At 37.4% G+C, this 18,683-nt stretch overlaps 1 protein-coding gene across 1 annotated transcript; it reads left to right on the top strand.

Annotated features, from left to right (window-relative positions):
* Window positions 1-4,101: 4,101 nt before the first annotated feature.
* On the top strand, window positions 4,102-14,764 carry lpcat2 (lysophosphatidylcholine acyltransferase 2). The gene is made up of 14 exons (XM_058780487.1): window positions 4,102-4,553; window positions 5,572-5,714; window positions 6,433-6,650; window positions 6,953-7,065; window positions 7,395-7,455; window positions 8,257-8,315; window positions 8,608-8,642; window positions 9,094-9,148; window positions 10,833-10,915; window positions 11,048-11,173; window positions 11,296-11,449; window positions 11,690-11,788; window positions 12,055-12,196; window positions 13,841-14,764. Exons 1-14 carry the CDS (start codon window positions 4,443-4,445, stop codon window positions 14,026-14,028), a joined length of 1,587 nt encoding a protein of 528 aa, XP_058636470.1. The 5' UTR covers window positions 4,102-4,442; the 3' UTR covers window positions 14,029-14,764.
* Window positions 14,765-18,683: the final 3,919 nt, after the last annotated feature.

The following is an 18,683-nucleotide window of genomic DNA, read 5'->3' on the forward strand; positions in this document are numbered from 1 at the left end:
CATGTAATTTTGTCATTCAACTTTTCAATTTTAACATAGTTTTTGTAAAGCATTGTACTGTATCCTGTCAATGATTCTTTGACTTCTTTCACATCAAGAAAACAGTATATGGTTCCCATTATTAAACACCTTAAAATTACTCCTCACATCTAGATAAACAGCGACATCTAGTGGTTATTGTATAAAAATCGAGCTCTCAATATGTTTATGTACCATGTATTTTACCCCCCATTATTGATCTATGAGTTTTTTAAAAAGTCTTCTATTGTATTTTTTGGTAGCTTCTATTGTATTTTTTGGTAGTGTTTTCTGGCTGAACTTAAGAAATTCGTCGCTGAAAACATCTAGGATTTAGTTTTGGTGTCAATGAATTGTAGGTAATTCAATATGTACTTTATTTTACGTCCTTTGTGTTATAAGTAACCCGTTACAGTTGTGCTGAGTGAAGAACAGCTTTAAACGATTCAGTGCGTGTCCGAACTGTTTTGACCCGTTTTAACACTGCGGTCAAGCCAGCCGCGGTTTGAAAATACTGCCAGCCGCACTTTTTTTTGTTTGCGCGTCTAATCGCGCACTTACGGTACGGGTTCTGGAGCGGTCAAAATGGATGTAAAGAAGCTGTCATAACGCGTTTCCTTTGTACTTTTGCTGATATTTTCAATAGATTGCTGTTCACGGTGACCAAAAATATGTCTACATTAAACGTAATTTAACCCTAAAAAGACCATAAAGCGACATCAGAATTTGTATTTATTGCTGTTTTATAATTTTATATAATGACATAATACAATTTCAGGATTTTATTAATGACTTGAACATTGAATTAATGTTTGTGAATACATTTTTGTTTGTACATTAACATTTGTATTGTACATTTATTAATATACATCATTTATCAATGTTACTATCTATCTATCTATCTATCTATATATATATATATATATATATATATATATGTGTGTGTGTGTGTGTGTGTGCGCGCGTTTTTGTGAAAAGTCAGGACATAGATGTGTATAATAACCATGTCCCCACTTTTCAAAACGCTTATAAATCATACAGAGTGAGGTTTTTTGGGGGAAAGTTGAAATGCACAGTCTCCTGTAGGTTTAGGTGTAGGGTTGGTGTAGGGCAATAAAAGTAAGTACACTATAAAAACCATTACGCCTATGGGATGTCCCGTTTTCACAAAAACGAACATGTGTGTGTACCTTTCAACTGATACTTGTTTAGAGTGACTATTACTGTATTAATTTTCAAGATAAATCTACTGTACAATTTCTGTACAAATTAATGGCAAATCACTCCAAATCTCAATGTGCATTCATACATTTTCTCATAAGCACTTACTCGTAAAAAGCTGTCCTTAATAGGTTTGCTCATTCTCACAATTGATTCCTGTTAACAGTGACCCTGACTATTATTGTAATAATTTTCTAAAATTTTTACTGTATGGTTTTGTAGAAAATTAATGGCAAAATCAGTTAAAAAAAAAAGTGCATTCTAGCAGTTGCACCATTACCCATTTTCAAGCACTCATAAAAATATGTCCTTTATAGGTTTGCTCGTTCTTCCAATTGATTCCTGTTCACAGTGATCCTGACTATTACTGAAATAGTTTTCAAATATTTTTACTGTATAGTTTTGGAGAAAATGAAAGGCAAATTCCCCCCAAGCATTTAAGTGCATAAGCACTTTTACACCATGTCCCATTTTCAAACACTCATAAAAATCGTTGTTTTATAGGTTTGCTCATTCTTTCAATTGATTCCTGTTCACAGTCACCCTGACAATTACTGTATTAAGTCTCAAATATTTTTACTGTATAGTTTTGGAGAAACTTAATAGCAAAATCACCCCAAGCATCTGTGTATCCTTGCACTTTTCAATCAAGTCCAATCACTCATAAAAACCTTTCCTTTATAGGTTTGCTCGTTCTTCCATTTGATTCCTGCTCACAGTGATCCTGACTATTACTGTTATGATTTTCAAATATTTTTACTGTATAGTTTTGGAGAAAATGAAAGGCAAATTCAACACAAGCATCTAAATGCATCTTTGCAGTGTTACATCACATCTAATTTTCAAACACTTCTTTGTTTTATAGGTTTGCTCGTTCTTCCAATTGATTCCTGTTCACAGTGATCCTGACTATTACTGAAATAGTTTTCAAATATTTTTACTGTATAATTTTGGAGAAAATGAAAGGCAAATTCACCCCAAGTGTGTAAGTGCATTCTAACAATTTTACATCATGTCCCATTTTCTAACACTCATAAAAATCTTTCCTTTGTAGGTTTGCTTGTTCTTTCAATTGATTCCTGTTCACAGTGACCCTGACTATTACTGTATTAATTTTCGTGTTATTTTACTGTGTAGTTTCTAATAAAATTAATTTTTTTAGTGCATTCTTGCATTTTCAAACACAAAGTTTTCATTTTTTGAAGGTATTATTGTGCAAACGTATCATGCTTATAACCATATGAAACTGAAAAGCCTCGGTTACGTACGTAACCCTCGTTCCTTGATGGAGGGAACGGAGATGTTATGTCCCCATGCCACAACCTTGAACCAATCGCTGATGCCGGGACATGTTCTCGGCTCCTCAGCGTAAAACCTGAATGAGTGGATGCACGCTGTCACCTTATATACCCATATGCACGAGGAGTGGCTCAGCATGCAAAATCCACTAGCCAAATTTCATTGGCATTTTTAGGGGTTTACTTGGGAGCCCCAATCATCTCTGAGAGAAGAAAGGCAGAAGAAAGGCATCCAGTATCCACTGGGCCAACCTCTTCTTGGAGACAGCCTTCCTTTTCTGCTGACCTACATAGCACACAAGGAGCTGCTCAGAACTTCAAAAGCTATGAGTGCGGTCCACGTATATGCTCTTACAGGACCCAGCAATGCCAAGGCTGGATCTGCCTCCTCCGGGGGCAGCGATTGCAGGTTCACCACCTGGTCTCGGAAGGGAGTGGTGGGAACCTTGGGCGTGTATCTAAGCAGGGGTCTCAGGACAACTTAAGAGTAGGCCGGCCCGAACACAAGACACTCTTTGCTCACTGAAAATGCTTGGAGGTCCCGACCCTCTTGATGGAGGTGAGAGCAATCAGGAGCACTGTCTTAATAGACAAATATTTAAGCTCAACCGATTCCAGCCGGTCAAAGGGATCCCTCTGAAGTCAAGCCAGGACAACAGAGAGATCCCAGGAGGGCACAATGGGTGACCTATAGGAGGATTTTATCTTCTGGCACCCCTCAGGAACTTAACAATCAGGTCATGCTTCCCCAGGAATTTGCCACTGCATCATGCATCACTTTCAAGGTGGAGGGTGACAGCCTACGCCCCCACCTTTCTTGCAGAAAAGAAAGTATGACTCTACTCAGGCATCTTTGGGTGTCTTCTCGGGGAGAAAAACACCAGTAAGTGACCAGACTCCACTTAAAGGCATAAGCTCACCTGGAAGTGGTAGTGTCTACCATAAATGTACAATACAAGTGCTAATGTACAAAAAAAAAAAATTATTCACAAACATTAATTCAATGTTCAAGTCATTAAAAAAAATCCTGAAATTGTATTATGTCATTATATACAATTATAAAACAACAATAAATACATATTCTAATGTCGCTTTATGGTCTTTTTAGGGTTAAATTACGTTTAATGTAGACATATTTTTGGTCACCGTGAACAGCAATCTATTGAAAATATCAGCAAAAGTACAAAGGAAACGCGTTATGACAGCTTCTTTACATCCATTTTGACCGCTCCAGAACCCATACCGTAAGTGCGCGATTAGACGCGCAAACAAAAAAAAGTGCGGCTGGCTTGACCGCAGTGTTTTAACCCGTTTGTTCAGCCCTTTGAAAAAGAATCGACTCAAATGAGTGATTCAATCTCGAGTCGAGCATCACTGCATCCAACCGGCCAACGGAGCACTCGATGCTCGGATGTTTTATGACTTATGGTCAGAAAAAAATGTTTCTCAACCCCGTGTACAATAATGCATCAGTAAGATTTCATTAGGGCTTGAGACGCAACTGGTAGCCTGGCTATAAACTGCTAACCTGTAGAGAATAACAACTAGGGCACATTTAGTGGCTACTACATGGCTAATAGGATTATGTCAGTAAGAGGTGGGGTGTAAACACACCGGCTCTGTCTCAAAAACCTACTGAGCTACCCCGTTATAAAACGTTTCAGGACGTTATAAACGCATTTCGGGGCAGCCGGTGCACACACAGAAACTCCACTCCACTTTGCACGCGCCTATGATTAACAATTGCTTTCTAGTTAGGCAGCTCACTTGATTGTGAAACACATCCGCAGACCGCTAGGGCTCAAGTCATGTGTGAGGTGGTGCTTGTGGTGTGTAAAGAGGAAGCGCTTCGCTGACACACGGAGGCTTGGACACATGAAGACGCTGCTGCTGTGATGAGTGAAGATGCCTCCGCAGAGAGTGTTCGCGCTGCCCAGACAGCATTCCCTGCTGCTGCCCGCAGTCATCAACCCGTTCGTGCACGACCTTAAGTTAACCAAAGCCGATAAAATCAAAGTGAGTGCTGCTCTCCATTTATGACATGCCTGTCAATATTATTCTTCACTGACGAGATTCAGGTCTTCGTAGTGTTAATGTATCCACTTATATTTAAATTGTCTATGATCCGTTTCCCTCTATTCTAAGTATTGCATGAACTCTCTTATTTTCTCCTTTCTGATAATTCTTACAGTAACTTGGGTGAACGGGGAAAAGGACTAGCAAATGCTGTCAACAAATGTAGAAAATGTTTAATTAGTGAGATTAGTAAACAAATGAGAAATGCAATTCCTTTTGTGCTGTAGAAAATGATGTTACGTCTTGGATGTTACAATTTTAAACAGTGTTACCGTTTTTGTAATTCACAGTTACACAGTTACACGTTACAACATGTGGTAAAGAGAATGTTATAAATATTGCATTTCTGATCATTTAAATTTAAGATGTTTTACTACAGTATGGAAAATCAATCTAATAGGCCAAGATAGTGGAAAATTAGGGTATTATGGTATGCTTTTAATTGTTGAACACAATAAAGATCTCTGACACTATGTGTTTAAAATGAGCTAGTTTACATGTCAGTGTTTCTCAACCTTTCCCAACACAATATGTGAGGTAACCCAACCCCCCTCTTATATGCTTAGCTATTTTAGGTAGACTATTTTTGACTGTAATTGTCAAAGATGCTTTTTCAAACTATTTCGTTTTCTGATTCCAGACATTTAAAAAAGTGTAAGTTCTTCAATAAAAGTATACAAATACATATTATCTTTATTTATTTATGTTTATTTTTTATTTGAGTTTAGATTATTTATATATATATATATATATAATACTACAGGGCTTTTCCAGACAGGTCTTGACTGCATTGCATGTCCACATAATACTTTTAAGTCATCCTGTAGCCAAGGATAGATGTTGTGCTGGGTTATTTGTATGTTAGATAATAGTTTATGAAATGTATTTAAAAATATATCAACTACGTTATACTGTATTAATGTAGTGTGTCAATTTTTTTTCTTATCTGTGTATCTAGTGTTTTCTTCTGGGAATCATCCTTGTGCCGCTCCGTGGCATTTTCTTGTTTCTCGTTCTGATGGTCATGTGGCCGGTTTCTGTCATGATAACATTTGGACAGTCTCTGAAAGGAGCAGTGGAGCCCATGACTGGCTGGAGAAGGTAAATACTGATCCCTGTTCACTCACGTTACACACAGATACACACCACCTCCTACATTTCAGCTCAAGACTAAAATATACCTTTTTATGTGTTTTTGAGCTACTTATTCTCCTGGCCTACTAACTAAACTTGACCGTCAGCACATCAAACCTTACTCCTTAACCTTACAGATAGCGCTACCTTGCTAAATGCTAAAAAGATAAGCATAAGCTAATAGTGATTTGTCAGGAATCGTGGGGGAGGAGGAAGGTGGGTCTATGTGGTTTTTATGTGTGTTTGTTTCCTTCTGCATTAATAATAGATGTGAGATATGATGATGTGAAATTTGTGGTTTGCATATCAGCAGTTACACATAATTGCTGCATTACAGAACCCCTCCATTCTGTTTAATTCATGCTTCTCTGTCAAACAAGCCACATGGTTTCTTGCAAAACGGCTCATTTTGCTTTTCCTCGTTTCTTCTCAGACTGACCACACTGATCAGATTAATTAAGTTTTAGCGTAGGAGGTAGCACGGCTGTTGGAGGGATGTGGTTGTTCTCTAAACTGATGCAACAACATGCTGATCTGACACCTGATGAGCACACAATGTCAATGCCGTTAAAGCAAGTCTTTTGTGCTGTGTGCATGTGTCAGTATGTTGGTCTAACTGATGTCAATACCCAGTATGATTCCTCATGTTTCATGTGTTTGTGTTTGTATGTGTGATCGCGTACAGGTTCATGCACAAAAGAGTGATGACCTTTCTAGGCCGGCTGTATTTCTTCGGCATGGGCTTCAGGGTGGTGGTGAAGGGGAAGCAGGCCAGCAGTGTAGAGGCCCCCATTCTAGCTGTGGCCCCCCACTCTTCTTTCTTTGATGCCATTGTCTGTATTGAAACTGGTCTACCCTCTACTGTTTCCCGTTTGGAGTCCCTGGAAGCACCAATATTTGGCAGTATGGATATTTGCATCAATATCGGTCTACACAAAAACAAAATCTAATGCCTAATTATTTCATAATGTCTTCCAGTAGCTTTGAATATGTATGCTTTGGTTATCAGTTTAGCTTGTTACTGTGAAATTGTGAGTACCACAGACAACACAAAGAAACAAACCAAAATTAAGCCAGGTCAGAAAGAAAAAAATATGATTAAATATGTAATATTGATGTTCAATTTGTATGTGTTATTATGACTATTATCATTACTTAGCATTTCCTTTATTCTTCAGGTGGTAAGATTATATTATGTTCCCCAGGGTTTTTGCGCTGTGTGCAGCCAGTGCTTGTTTCACGCAAAGATCCAGACTCTCGTAGAAACACTATTCTTGAGATTGAGCGGAGAGCAAAGTCAGGAGGACACTGGCCACAGGTGAGTGTCTCTACTTCTAGCATCCTAGATGTCTGTAACACCACTAAATGTGAAACCAAAGTAACAAACAAAGTGTATTCCACATTTTGAAAGCAGGAAATTACTCTCAGACCTGTACTTCCCCAGCTAGAATTAAGGATGTCCGGTTCCCAAACAATGTTTGGTGTCAACATTTTGGATTTTTAATTAGTTTCTCCAACTGTATTATTAAGAAGTAAATGTTTTTTTATCAATCAAACTGTGATCTGTGATTTGTATCTATCATAAACCTCTATGATACAGTAGCTATGGTACCACTGAAAATATAACTGGTGTTATTTTCTTTTTAGGTGCTTATTTTTCCTGAAGGAACATGTACAAACAGATCATGTCTCATTACCTTTAAACAAGGTTGGCAGATTGTCTTTATTTTTGTTTGTTTGTTATGTAGAAATTCTAATAATTATGTACATTAATTATAACATAGATACTGTAATATTACGGATTAATCTGTTTGAGATGTTACAGATACAGTAAACATACAAATATACTGTGTTGTAGCGAAAGTCAGTACATAATGAAAATTGTGTTTGAACTGCGCCGTATGGAAATCTTGTCGTCTGTTATCAGATAACTCATTTTCCTAATGCAAATGTATACAAGAGATGGGGAAAAATAAACTATCTTGGTATTATGGGTTTCCAAAGCTTACAGTTTGTTTTGGCGGACTATTAAAAAGTAGAATGAGGTCTGCTGAAGCCAGCAAAACGCAGCACATAAAAGAGAGGGAGTATTGTGTCTATGAATAGGTATTATCCACACCACTAAGACTGTATCCCTTTGAGTCTGTGACATTTATTTAAATATATTTCCAAAAAACAAACGAGATTTTTTTTCATTAATTTTGTGGGTCAGAGTGATGATATTTATATTGTGTAAGATCTATAGATTTATTTTTTTTCTACATTCAGGTCACATCATTAGGACAGTGTTTGCTTCATTGATAATCATTGATTGGCCGCTTGAGAACCTGTCCGATAGCTGTGACCTGATATGTAGGGCATAGTGTGATCAATGGAGTGTCAGACAGGGATTTAACAGCATTTTGAAGCATATGACTCCACAAAGAAAACAGATGGAGCTCTTGTACCGAGCAGTTTTTCATGAGAATGAATGAAAGGTGCTTATGTGCTACTCTCTTTACCTCCATAGGTGCCTTTGTCCCAGGGGTCCCAGTACAGCCTGTTCTGATCAGATACCCAAATAAACTGGTCAGTATTAATTCAACAGAAGTCCTATACTGTTGTCATGATGCCTCAATTTTTGGTCCCGAACACAGTGGAGTAACAATAATTTATGTAAAATACAAATCCATAAATAACCAATTAGAGAGTACTATAGTAAACCATAAAATTAGCGCACAAATGCATACCTAGAAAACTAAAGGCTCGGCAAGTATGTCAGTTGAGCACTTACATAATCTGCTGCTCTTGTGTGAATAGATCAATGTACCTCTTTAAATGGAAGATTTCTTACAAAAGTGTGTCTTTTTAATACTTCTAGGACACAGTCACATGGACATGGCAGGGCCCAAAATCGTAAGTAGTAATAAACATAAACAAAGCCAAAAGTATTAACACAGCTGATGAAATGCTTCCACGATTAGGTATTTTCCAATCACTGTCACAAGGAAAAAGTCATTATAATTCAGATTCACATGCCAGAATTTAATATTATGTTGCAAGAAATACTCTTATGAGCCAAAAAGGACATTTCATTGGTTTATTGGCATCTAAGATAAGACAATTTTATATTCAAACCAAATGGCAAAATAGCATGCGGTCTGACTAAATTCTCATCTTCCTCCTTACATGTTGTGACATCTCTGCATGCGTAGTGTTGCAGATCGCTTTCTTAGATAAGCTTGGTTTTGAGACCCTTTTTTAGTATGTCATACAAGAAATGCAGTTGCACAGTCATGCATATAAAGAGAGCAATGCTTCCTGAAATGCTGTTGGTTTGGAACCTCACCACCAGTTCCTGTTTTAGGGCCAGACTACTGCTGCTCACACTCTGTCAGCTCTATACTACAGTGGAGGTTGAGGTCTGTGTATTTCATGATATATACTCAGCTTTTTGCACCTTTAATGAAGAAACATGAATGGCAAACCTAATCCCACATACTACAGGTGCTGGTCATATAATTAGAATATCATCAAAAAGTTGATTTATTTCACTAACTCCATTCAAAAAGTGAAACTTGTATATTATATTCATTCATTACACACAGACTGATATATTTCAGATGTTTATTTCTTTTAATTTTGATGATTATAACTGACAACTAAGGAAAATCCCAAATTCAGTATCTCAGAAAATTAGAATATTACTTAAGATCAATACAAAGAAAGGATTTTTAGAAATCTTGGCCAACTGAAAAGTATGAACATGAAAAGTATGAGCATGTACAGCACTCAATACTTAGTTGGGGCTCCTTTTGCCTGAATTACTGCCTCAATTCAGCGTGGCATGGAGGTGATCAGTTAGTGGCACTGCTGAGGTGGTATGGAAGCCCAGGTTTCTTTGACAGTGGCCTTCAGGTCATCTGCATTGTTGGGTCTGGTGTCTCTCATCTTCCTCTTGACAATACCCCATAGATTCTCTATGGGGTTCAGGTCAGGCGAGTTTGCTGGCCAATCAAGCACAGTAACACTATGGTCATTGAACCAGCTTTTGGTACCTTTGGCAGTGTGGGCAGGTGCCAAGTCCTGCTGGAAAATGAAATCAGCATCTTTAAAAAGCTTGTCAGCAGAAGGAAGCATGAAGTGCTCTAAAACTTCCTGGTAGATGGCTGTGTTGACTGTGGACTTCAGAAAACACAGTGGACCAACACCAGCAGATGACATGGCAGCCCAAATCATCACTGACTGTGGAAACTTCACACTGGACTTCAAGCAACATGGATTCTGTGCCTCTCCACTCTTCCTTCAGACTCTGGGACCTTGATTTCCAAATGAAATGCAAAATTTACTTTCATCTGAAAAGAGGACTTTGGACCACTGAACAACAGTCCAGTTCTTTTTCTCCACAGCCCAGGTAAGACGCTTCTGACGTTGTCTCTGGTTCAGAAGTGGCTTGGTAGCCCTTTTCCTGAAGACGTCTGAGCGTGGTGACTCTTGATGCACTGACTCCAGCTTCAGTTCTCTCCTTGTGAAGCTCTCCCAAGTGTTTGAATCAGCTTTGCTTGACAGTATTCTCAAGCTTGCAGTCATCCCTGTTACTTGCGCACCTTTTCCTACCAAAATTATTCCTTCCAGTCAACTTTGCATTTAATATGCTTTGATACAGCACTCTGTAAACAGCCACACCTTTCAGTAATGACCCTCTGTGACTTACCCTCTTTGTGGAGGGCGTCAATGTTTGTCTTCTGGATCATTGCCAAGGCAGCAGTCTTCTCCATTATTGTGGTTTCAAAGAACAAGGGATACCCGGAATTTATACTGTAGGGATGGTCATTTATTGAAAGTCAAATGTAAATATTCTAATATTTTGAGATGCTGATTTTTGACTTTCATGAGCTGTAAGCTCTAATCATCAAAATTAAAAGAAATAAACATTTGAAATATACCAGTCTGTGTGTAATGAATGAATATAATATACAAGTTTCACTTTTTGAATGAAATTAGTGAAATAAATCAACTTTTTGATGATATTCTAATTATATGACCAGCACCTGTATATAGCTAATCTCCAAAAACTTAAGTATATGTATTGCGTTTGTGTTTTAGTTTCTGCCCCCTCAAATTCCTACTGAGATGGAGAAAAAGTGTCCCATCAAGTTTGCTCAATCAGTGAGAGCTGTGATGGCTGAGTAAGTGTGCCTTGTTGCTTGTTATTCTTCTGTGTTTTTTATAATATTATATTTAATGGATATGTACGATGTGTGCACAATACAATATTTCAGTGTTAATGGTTGTATCACAATTTCTCACTCTGTCACTAGGTCTCTGGGCCTGGCGGTCACAGACCACACCTACGAAGATTGCCGTCTGATGATTGCAGCTGGAGAACTGACCCTGCCTATGGAGGCAGGTCTCGTGGAGTTCACCAAGATCAGCAGGAAACTGGAGTATGACTGTATATATTATTGAAAAAAAATTTTTGGTATTAGTAAACATTTTGAGACTCGTATCCACACTGTTTAAGCTTATTGTAGTTTAAGCAAAATCTTTGTCTCTGTTGTAACTCCAGATTAAAATGGGACAATGTGAAGAAGGAATTGGAGAGTTTTGCCAACATAGCCTGTTCTTGCAAAGGCGGCAGGATCACAATTGAGGAGTTTGCCGGCTTTCTCAAACTGCCTGTCAGCCCAGCTCTACGGGAGCTCTTCGCTCTGTTTGACAGGGTGAGTTTGTCCATAACTAACCACATGGAAAAAGATATGGAAAAGAGCATCACTTAGATCCAGAACAGAAGCTAATGTATGAAATGCTCTCAGACATCTGCTTTAAAATCTGCTTTACCTTCAGTGGTAATATTTCCAAAACAACAAATCTACAGTAAATCTATGGTACTGGATGATTCTAATGGCATTATATTTTATTCCCAGTGTGGCCTGTTTGAAGCATATGTTTTCTCTTTGTAGAATGGCGATGGCACCATTGATTTCAGAGAGTATGTCATTGGTGTCACAGTTCTGTGCCGCCCAGCTAATAATGAGGAAGTCATTCAGACTGTTTTTAAGGTAATGATGTCACAAATATCACAGTGAAATCTCAAAATGTGATTGTGCAAAGATTAAAAGAAGATTTCATCTGATAAAGATAAAAAGATGGCATTTTGTGGTGTGGTTAGTGCCAGTGGTTGTTAACACCTCGTGGTTTACAAAAAAATCTCCAACTTGACAAAAAGAAAGTCAACAGTAGAATATTACTATGGGGGACAACTATTGTGTGATATACTGTCAAAAAATATTCATTTGCATCATGTGTCTGTGAATTCTTTATGCAGCTGTTTGACATTGATGAGGACAACTGTATCACACAAGAGGAGTTTAGCGGTTTGCTGCGTTCTGCTCTTGGAGTATGTGATCTTGACGTCCACAGTCTCTTCAAAGAAATCGATGCAGATGGATCAGGACACATAACTTATGGTCTGTATGCCAACTGTATAGCAACTACCACAGTGATAAAACTGTCAGTCATATTAATAGTGCTATCATTCAGAGAACACTTCTTTTGGTCCCACTTTATATTAGGTGGCTTTAACTACTCTGTACTTACATTTAAATTAATAATTTGGTACAGTGCACATATTGTGTACATACATGTTTTTACATTGTACTTATATTTGAAAAATATTTGCATGTAATTACATCTGTAACTGACTTCTCTAATTACATTCATAATTACACTGTTGACCCATCCCTTACACCTTAACCCACCCTTAAACCTACCCAAACCACCAAATCTGTCCCTGACCTTACCCGTATCCCATCTCGATAGCAGAAAAAGTGTTTTGCAATACAATATGAACACAGTAAGTACATTGTACTTATTTTTTGATGCAAGTAAATAGTAGTTAAGGCCACCTAATATAAAGTGGGACCCTTCGTTTGCAACCATGGTGTAGGAAATTTAGCAAACAAATAACATACTATTACAACTGCTACTATTATAACCAACTGTTCTGTGGGCTGTCATAATTATATTTTTTGTTATATTCAGTGTTTTTGCCATTTGATATGTTTATATATATATATATATATATATATATATATATATATATATATTTGTACATAGAAACACAATTCACAGGAACTGTGGCAGTGGTTGTCTAGTTTTTCAATTTAGGTTTTTGTGTTTGAAAGTTGTGAAACCAAATTTTTGCTTGTAAGACTGAACTGAACTACACACAGACCTAACATTGGCAATGCTAACTTTGGATGCCTGTTTAGGTTGTATTAAGCAAATTACTGAATGCTGAATTGCATTATACCAACATCATCTTTATTAAACTAATCTTATTGATTTGAAAATATATTTAGGCATAATTGTGCCAATAAATGTTTAAATACAAATGCTCAGTGAGTACTCCACAAAATGTAAGACATTACAGATATTACAGCAATATTTTCCTGTGAAGCTGCTTTTTAATCATGGATTTGACTCGGCTTGACAATCTAGGGAGTGTCACAGTCCAAATCCCTTAATACAGATCATTTCATGTCATGATTCAACTTGTCTTAATTGAATCTTGACTTTGGGCTATCTGTTGCATGCGTTCAGTAGGCAAGAACTAGCAGATTTCTTAGTCTGAATGCAGTTTTTTCAATATAGGTTTAAAAGTCCAACAGAAGTTTCCACAATAATTTAAGGTATTTAAAAAGCATCACCCAAGGCTTTTTCTGCAAATGAAAGTATCAGCAGCACATGATTCCATGCTGTGTATGTAAATGCCCTAGAAAATATTTGTGTGTGGAATCATGAACACTTTCGAGTGAAGGCTTGTTGTTGTTTGTCTAATCCATCAGTTGTTAAGGTTTGAATCATGATGGTGGCTGGTCTTTTGTAATACCTTCAGAAAGTTGTCATGAAGTGAGAGTTGATTTCAGCTGCATTCCAAATTAAATCAAGGATGTTTTCACACAGTGTCTGCCATGCTGTTTACCATAGAATATTCACATTATGTTATTCATTCATTAATACCCGCCACACTTGCTCGATTAGTGTGGTTTCTTTTTGAGTATCAAAAGTATAAATCTGTAGTAACTTTCTTTTCTCTATTTGTCTCTCAGATGAGTTTCGTTCCTTCGCTCTCACCCACCCGGAGTATGCCAAGCTCTTCACCACCTACATCGAGCTACAGCGTTACCAGGGTCTCCAGGGAGAGGAGCTAGATTTTGATGCCAGTTTGTCTCACTGCTGTACTGCTTCTCATAATAACCACCAAGAGGACAGTACCTCTGATAAGAAAGATGACTGAAAGCATGCAGCCATAAGGTTCATATTCTGCCATGCCATTTGAACGTGTGCCTTAAGCTTGGGCGGAGGGATTTTGTACACACGCATATGCCCTGTCAGCAGTTTTCTGTTTACACCACCAAGTATTTCATAAACTATTCAGTGGTTTATTTAAAGGGTTTCAGGTCAATGTTAATGCATACAGGCATGCTAAAACATTTCGGCAACACTTTAGTCACTATTAACTAGTTGCTTATTAGCATGCATATTATCGACATATTGGCTGTTTATTAGTACTTAAAGCACATATTCTGCATGACCATATTCTACATCCCTAATCCTACCCAATACCTAAACCTAACAACTACTTTAATAACTATTAATAAGCAGCAAATTAGGAGTTTATTTAGGCAAAAGTCATAGTTAATGGTTGGTTAATAGCGAGAATTGTACCTTAAAATAAAGTGTGACCAAACGGTCTTGTTCTGATGCAGCTAAAAAGTTAGTTTTATTGTTATAACACCCCTCAGCTTTTAGACATGAAGCTTGTAGTTCCAATTCAGTTTTTTATTCAATTTATTTTATAAAGTCTAATAAAAAAATGTATTATTTGATAATATCCAATTCGAAAAAATATATTTTGTGATTACATTGAAGATCATGTGCTTATGTGTCTTTTATGGAAAAGTCGATATATTTTTTAAATGAATATTTTACAAAAGAGAATCTTATACAAATAAAAAGCTTCTTTTTTTCTTCTTTTCCCTTTTTTCCTTTCTGCTCAGGGATGTTGGTACAGAAAGTGAGATGTAATCAAAGGTTTTGCTTTGCATCTTGTTTTTATTTGCATTCCCATTGAGGGGAGATGTTGCTGAGTTAGCGTTCTGTCCCTGCTGCTTGTTCAGACTAATACTCTGTTGCATCCACTGAAAATAGGCCAATTTGTGAGCAAACAGGCAACACAACACGCCCACAGTTGTATGCACCAAAGGGCTTGGTTCCAAATTATCCCTCTGCAGTGGTATTTATTTAGCAATGCAGGTTGCAATTAAGATTTTGTTAACACAGCAAAGTTAGCTTTTTTTTGCAATTAAAAAAATCCTTTGTATTTGTTGTCCCTTTTATGTTTGAGTGCATGAACACTTGTTAGAAGAGTTTGTACACTCTTGTGAATTATCAGGAGATACGGAAGAAAAACTGCTGATTAGCAGCCTGCTAACAAATACTTTCATACTGAAAGCTTCCACTAGGTGGCAGCAACTCCTAGTATATACAGAAAGCCGATCGTCTGCATAAACCGCTCCTCGTTTCTAAAGAAATCTTTAGTGAATGTGCAAATACTTTAAATGTCCATCCACAATAGTGGATATACTCCTGCTTTAATGGCATTGAGAGTGTGAATATGAGTTTCAGGATGCATGTGTACATGTGCAAATTTAGAAATAATAAAATGAAAAATCCCCTTTGTCACTTCTCTGCGGTCACAAGTAATTATGAAATATCTATATATATAATTGAGGTCATAGGTCATGTTGCACCATCTGTGCTGTTACTCAGCCCTGTCGCAAATAGCAGCATAAGCCTCTACAATCTGCGTTCATACTTTGATGCCATAATGTCACAAAGACTGTCAGGTATAGTCAGCATCAATGCAGGCTCAGAAAGACTGTGCTTTTAGGGCGCATAGGGGTTATAAAGGGTCCATTCTTCAAAATGACAAATAAGAAGCCCTGTCTCTGCATCCAGAAGTTTAGGCAGTTGACTTGTTACCTCGCTGGCCTATCGGGCAATAACTTTGCAGGCAGCATTTGTGCATGTAGGTACCTCACAAAACTGGACAGGCTTCTGAAAAAAAAAAAAACATTGAGAGAGCTTGGTGATAATTAAATGTATATTTAATTACTACAGTACTTATTTCTTGCCATAAATAAAATCAAAAGTTTTAAATATTGTTCAAAAACAATACCTTTTCAAATACATTTACACACAAACTCACCACCAACTGCAACTTTCAGACACCATTTTTTAGCTCAACTGTCACAGAATCGAGTGCACAGTAAGGCAAGGCAAGTTTTTTTTCAGTATGTAGCACATTTCATACACAATGGTAATTCAAAGTGCTTTACATAAAAAGAAGTAAAATAATCATTCAAAAATAATCACAACAATAAACCCAGAAATTTAAAAATGTTTAAAATGATTTAAAAATTGATTTAAAATGAATTTAGAACAGTTAGAAATAAAAATGATTATACATAAAATGCAGTCAGTTTGGACGTAGCACAGTGCTCATTCAACAAATGCACAGCTAAACAGATGAGTTTTGAGTCTGCATTTAAATGTGGCTAATGTATTAGCACATCTGATCTCTTCTGGAAGCTGGTTCCAACTGCGGGCGGCATAATAGCTAAAGGCGGACTCCCCTTGAACCCTTGGTATTTCTAACTGACTCGATCCTAATGATCTGAGTGGTCTGTTAGGTTTATATTCAGTGAGCATATCTGCAATGTATTTAGGTTCTAGGCCATTGAGTGATTTATAAACAAGTAAAAGTACTTTAAAATCCTAAATGTAACTGGAAGCCAGTGTAAGGACCTGTAGACTGGTGTGATATGCTCAGATTTTCTGGTTCTCATTCTGGATGAGCTGCAGCTGTCTAATGGTCTTCTTTGGAAGGCCGGTGAGGAGACCATTACAATAATCCACCCTGCTTGTGATAAAGGCATGAACAAGTTTCTCCAAGTCTTAACTGGAAACAAAACATCTAATTCTTGCAATGTTTTTGAGATGATAATATGCTGATTTAGTTACTGCTTTGACATGACTACTGAAACTAAGGTCTGTCTCCCGAATCACCCCAAGATTTTTGACTTGATTTTTAGTTGTTTGACCCCTAGATTCAAGGTATCCATTCACCTTGAGAACTTCATCTTTGTTTCCAAATGTAATGACTTCAGTTTTCTCCTTGTTTAACTGAAGAAAGTTCTGGCACATCCAACTGTTAATTTCAACAATGCATTGGCAGAGGGAGTCAATGGGGCTGTAGTCATTTGGAGATAAGGCTAGGTAAATCTGGGTATCATCGGCATAGCTGTGATAGGCAATTTGGTTCTTTCTCATTATTTTACTTAGTGGGAGAATATACAGGCTAAACAAGAGCGGTGCAAGAATTGAGCCTTGTGGGACTCTGCATGCCATGGACGTCCACTTAGAAGGGAGAGGTTATAATGTGAGTATAGGAGAGCATAAGTCTAAGTACTGTATGACCTGAACCATTTGAGTACCATCCCAGAAAGCCTGACCCAGATTTCCAGTCTCTCTAGAATTATGTTATGATCAACAGTGTCAAAGCACTAAGATCTAGTAGTACCAGCACTGATATTTTGCCAGAATCAGAATTAAAGCGAATATCATTTATTATCATAATGAGTGCTGTCTCTGTGCTGTGATGCGCTCGGAAACCATATTGAAAATTGTCCAGGTATCCATTTGAGTTTAAGTAGTTGTTCAGCTGATTAAAAACTACCTTTTCAATAATCTTACCTATGAAAGGAAGATTTGATATTGGTCTATAGTTGCTCAATATGGTGTTATCAAGATTGCGCTTTTTCAGAAGGGGCTTAACAATTGCAGTTTTCAGGAAGTTTGGAAAAGTCCCAGAACGAAGTGAGGCGTTCACCAGTTCTAAGAGATCTGCTTCTAAACAGTTAAGCACACTTTTGAAAAAAGATGTGGGAAGTGTGTCAAGATAGCAGGCTGACGATTTAAGGTGCTGTACTATTTCTTCCAAAATTTTGCTATCAATTGCTTCAAAAACAGACAGTCACTTCTTTTTGAAATTGCGGTCGAATCTGTGTGACCCCTGCAAAACTAGATGTGCCAACTGCCTTTCTGATATTATTGATCTTCTCAGAAAAGAAGGAAGCAAGCTCATTGCATTTGCTGTCGGAAAGCATTTCACTGGGAATCTGACTTGGGGAGTTTGTTTGTCTCTCAACAGTAGCAAAAAGAGTGCGAGTGTTGTTTAAGTTACTGTTTATAAGGTTTGAGAAGAAGGTCTGTCTAGCTGTGGCTAGTTCCACATTGAAAGCATGAAGGCTGTCTTTATAGATGCTATAGTGAATTTCAAGTTTCGTCTTCCGCCACATCTGCTCAGCTTTTCTGCATTGTCTTTTCATACTCTGAACTGCTGTTGAATTTCTCCAAGGTGATTTCTGTCTGCCATTCTTCTTACTGAATTTTTCAGGAGCAATATCATCAATAACATTCTTAACTTTTGAGTTAAAGGAATCAAGGAGAAGATCAACAGAGTCTGCAGAAATGCTTGGAGTTAAAGATATAGCCTCCATAAATAGCGCACTAGTGTTCTCATTAATGCATCTCTTTCTGACAGAGACAGATCTCGATTCAGTGGTAACAGAGATCATTATATCAAAGAAAATACAGAAGTGATCAGATAGTGCTACATCCTTAATAACAATGGATGAAATTAGACCTCTACTGATGAGTAAATCTAGAGTGTGTCCACGATTGTGTGTTGGTCCATGCACATTCTGAATCAGGTCAAAATGTTTAAAACAGTTATAATTTCTTTTGTAGTTTTGATTTCTGCATTATCTATGTGAATATTAAAATCCCCTGCAATAGTAAAACAGTCAAACTCTGACAAAATCATTG

The sequence above is a fragment of the Onychostoma macrolepis genome, chromosome 07 (assembly GCF_012432095.1).
Source record: "Onychostoma macrolepis isolate SWU-2019 chromosome 07, ASM1243209v1, whole genome shotgun sequence".
Lineage (NCBI taxonomy): Eukaryota > Metazoa > Chordata > Actinopteri > Cypriniformes > Cyprinidae > Onychostoma > Onychostoma macrolepis.

What these genes read in the sequence shown, in the direction of transcription:
- lpcat2 (XM_058780487.1), top strand. Translation starts at nt 4,443, where the DNA reads ATGCCTCCGCAGAGAGTGTTCGCGCTGCCCAGACAGCATTCCCTGCTG. An exon ending in TCTCATTACCTTTAAACAAG is followed by an intron (nt 7,456 to 8,256) that starts GTTGGCAGATTG and finishes TTACCTCCATAG; the next exon opens with GTGCCTTTGTCCCAGGGGTC. An exon ending in TCAGATACCCAAATAAACTG is followed by an intron (nt 8,316 to 8,607) that starts GTCAGTATTAAT and finishes TAATACTTCTAG; the next exon opens with GACACAGTCACATGGACATG.